The 2,300-nt window shown below is 39.8% G+C and overlaps 1 protein-coding gene across 1 annotated transcript; it reads right to left on the reverse strand.

Moving 5' to 3' along the window:
* Positions 1 to 1,212: 1,212 nt before the first annotated feature.
* Positions 1,213 to 1,623, reverse strand: LOC108750937. The gene has a single exon (XM_018490814.1). The coding sequence runs from the start codon at positions 1,621 to 1,623 to the stop codon at positions 1,213 to 1,215; it is 411 nt and encodes a 136-aa protein (XP_018346316.1).
* Between the last annotated feature and the right edge of the window lie 677 nt (positions 1,624 to 2,300).

The raw sequence follows: 2,300 nt of genomic DNA on the forward strand, positions 1-2,300 counted from the left end.
CCGCGTGCGAATATTCAGTTCGCTGCCCGATTCCGATCGATAAAGATCACATACAATCAATACTCATTCTCAACGCATCTTCTCGAATTAAGTGCGAACCTACCAAATTATTGTCGCGTATTATCAGTGTTCTGTCACTTACCGTGACCGGTATACGTGAGAACATTAAGTGCGTGAAAATAACCAGAGTTTCCGCCGAAATTTGCCAGTTTGTTATTGCTCGCATTCTGTCGAACGGTTGTGAGAAATCACTCCAAGTCGTACCAAGCGTAAAATAGCTGTACACGCATCTACCGAACGAAATCCATCATCGCTACTATTGTTACGAGCATCGCCTACCGCCCGCTTCGAAATCGTTATTCGTATCTATAATAAATCTAACATTACAACAAAGAGAATTGAACCTTCCGTACAAGGTGACACCAGCCACCCGTCACAAAACAACTATTATTATGCTTTATGTATCATCTTAATTTGTACTTCGTGTATGTCTTTCTACATTTTTTAATATTTTCATACAATGTACATACGTGTTACTATTATGTATTATTATCATTATAATTTACACATCATGCATGTTTTTACGTTTATATAAGTACGTTTGTATAAGGTATTATTATGTTTTATGTAGTGCTATTTATTATGTATTACTATTATTTTTCATTTCAATTATCATACATTTATGTACGTATTTTATATCTGTATACTCTAAAACGAAAAAATGGAAAGGATAATAAAAAATATATTTTACACTTTATATACTTATATTGTTAGTTTGTTATACAAAATATATCAATTAAAATTTTATCAAATAACATTGTTTTTATGTATCCATGAATTGTACGATTCATCGAATCTCAGCCATTTGATGTACACCTTGTTCCTCTTCCTGCGCAACACTTTCTCTACGAGATACACGTCCGGATGAGTAGTGCGATGCAACTCGTACTCATAGAATGCTCCAGCGACAAATTTTCCACGATAATCCTCAAATAGATAGGTTACGGAATTAGTACGCTACACCTTAACGATCGTAAACACCTCGATCTTAAACACCTCAAATTAGGTGTATAACCCTTCTCAAAAATCGTCTTGTACTTGCTCACGCGTACCGAATCGCCTACTTTAAATTTTGCAGGATCCGCGTATCTTTATCGCGCTGTACACTGTGCCCAAGAGTCTTTCGGTGATCATGGAAGTTACGTCGGTAGGTCACATGCCGATGGTGCGATGCTTGCGCGCGTTGTAATCTAACATGAGATGCAGCAGCTCGTCGACCCACTTATAATTGTCGTTGAGTATAAACATCTTCCACATGTCGTTTTTGAGCGTGTGATTGATCCGCTCGACCACTGACACTTTTAACGTCAAATACGTGGAATAGTGATTAACGTTGTGTTTTTTCAAGATTTTCTGTTCATCAGCGTTGTAAAATTCTTTCCCCATATCCGTTTGTAAATTTTTCGGACATCTTCCACTCTCTCGAATGATCTCAGCGATAGCGTTAGCCGTCTCGCTTCCACCTTTGCTCTTGAGCGGTACGGTCCACGCGTACTTGCTCAACACATCGATGACAGTGAGTATGTAGTGGTGGCCTCTGTTGAAGCCCGAGTACGGGCGCATCTCAACGATATCAGTCTGCCATAGATCGTCGTATCCCCGAACTATGATGCACCTTCGCAGAAAATTTCTTCTCGCCGAAGCGTGCAATTCCTCGACGAGCCGACGTCTCTCGGAGCTAATTTTTTCTCTCTTTTCATCAGATTTCCTTTTCATGAGTCGACGTGTAATACACAGAGTACAAGAAAAATAATGTATTTTTTCTCGCCGGTGTCACTCGACTAACACATTTTATGAATACGCGATTTAATTTATAATAAGACTGGCTTCGCGAAGGCATCCTCGATGATCGACAGCATCTCGTTGTCATGAGCGTTGTTGCCTGCTCGGTGCGAAGCGTTGAACAATCATAGATAATTCACCAGCTTATTGGGATCATTCTAGTACATATAATCAATCATATTTTTGTTGCCAACAATTGCGGCGCAACGCGCAAAATTCGTACAACATGTCGGTATTCACATGATGTAAACGTGTTTCAAGTTAGTATGGTCCTGTTTAAAAAGGATCAGAAGGTTCGTGTTGTCGCGTAACAGATGTTTAGGTATGCTCGCGTACGTCTGTCAGAGATAAAAACAGTCGACATTCGCGTGATGACCCATCGAAAAGTATTCTCTCACAGCATCGTGCTTGTCGCATGCCACGTCATCAAAGATAATAGAATTTAGGCGCGCCTCACT

This window comes from Trachymyrmex septentrionalis, unplaced genomic scaffold (assembly GCF_001594115.1).
Source record: "Trachymyrmex septentrionalis isolate Tsep2-gDNA-1 unplaced genomic scaffold, Tsep1.0 scaffold39, whole genome shotgun sequence".
Taxonomy (NCBI): domain Eukaryota; kingdom Metazoa; phylum Arthropoda; class Insecta; order Hymenoptera; family Formicidae; genus Trachymyrmex; species Trachymyrmex septentrionalis.

Bases quoted from the DNA above. Each gene is read 5' to 3' on its own strand.
- LOC108750937 (XM_018490814.1), bottom strand. From the start codon at position 1,623: ATGCGCCCGTACTCGGGCTTCAACAGAGGCCACCACTACATACTCACT.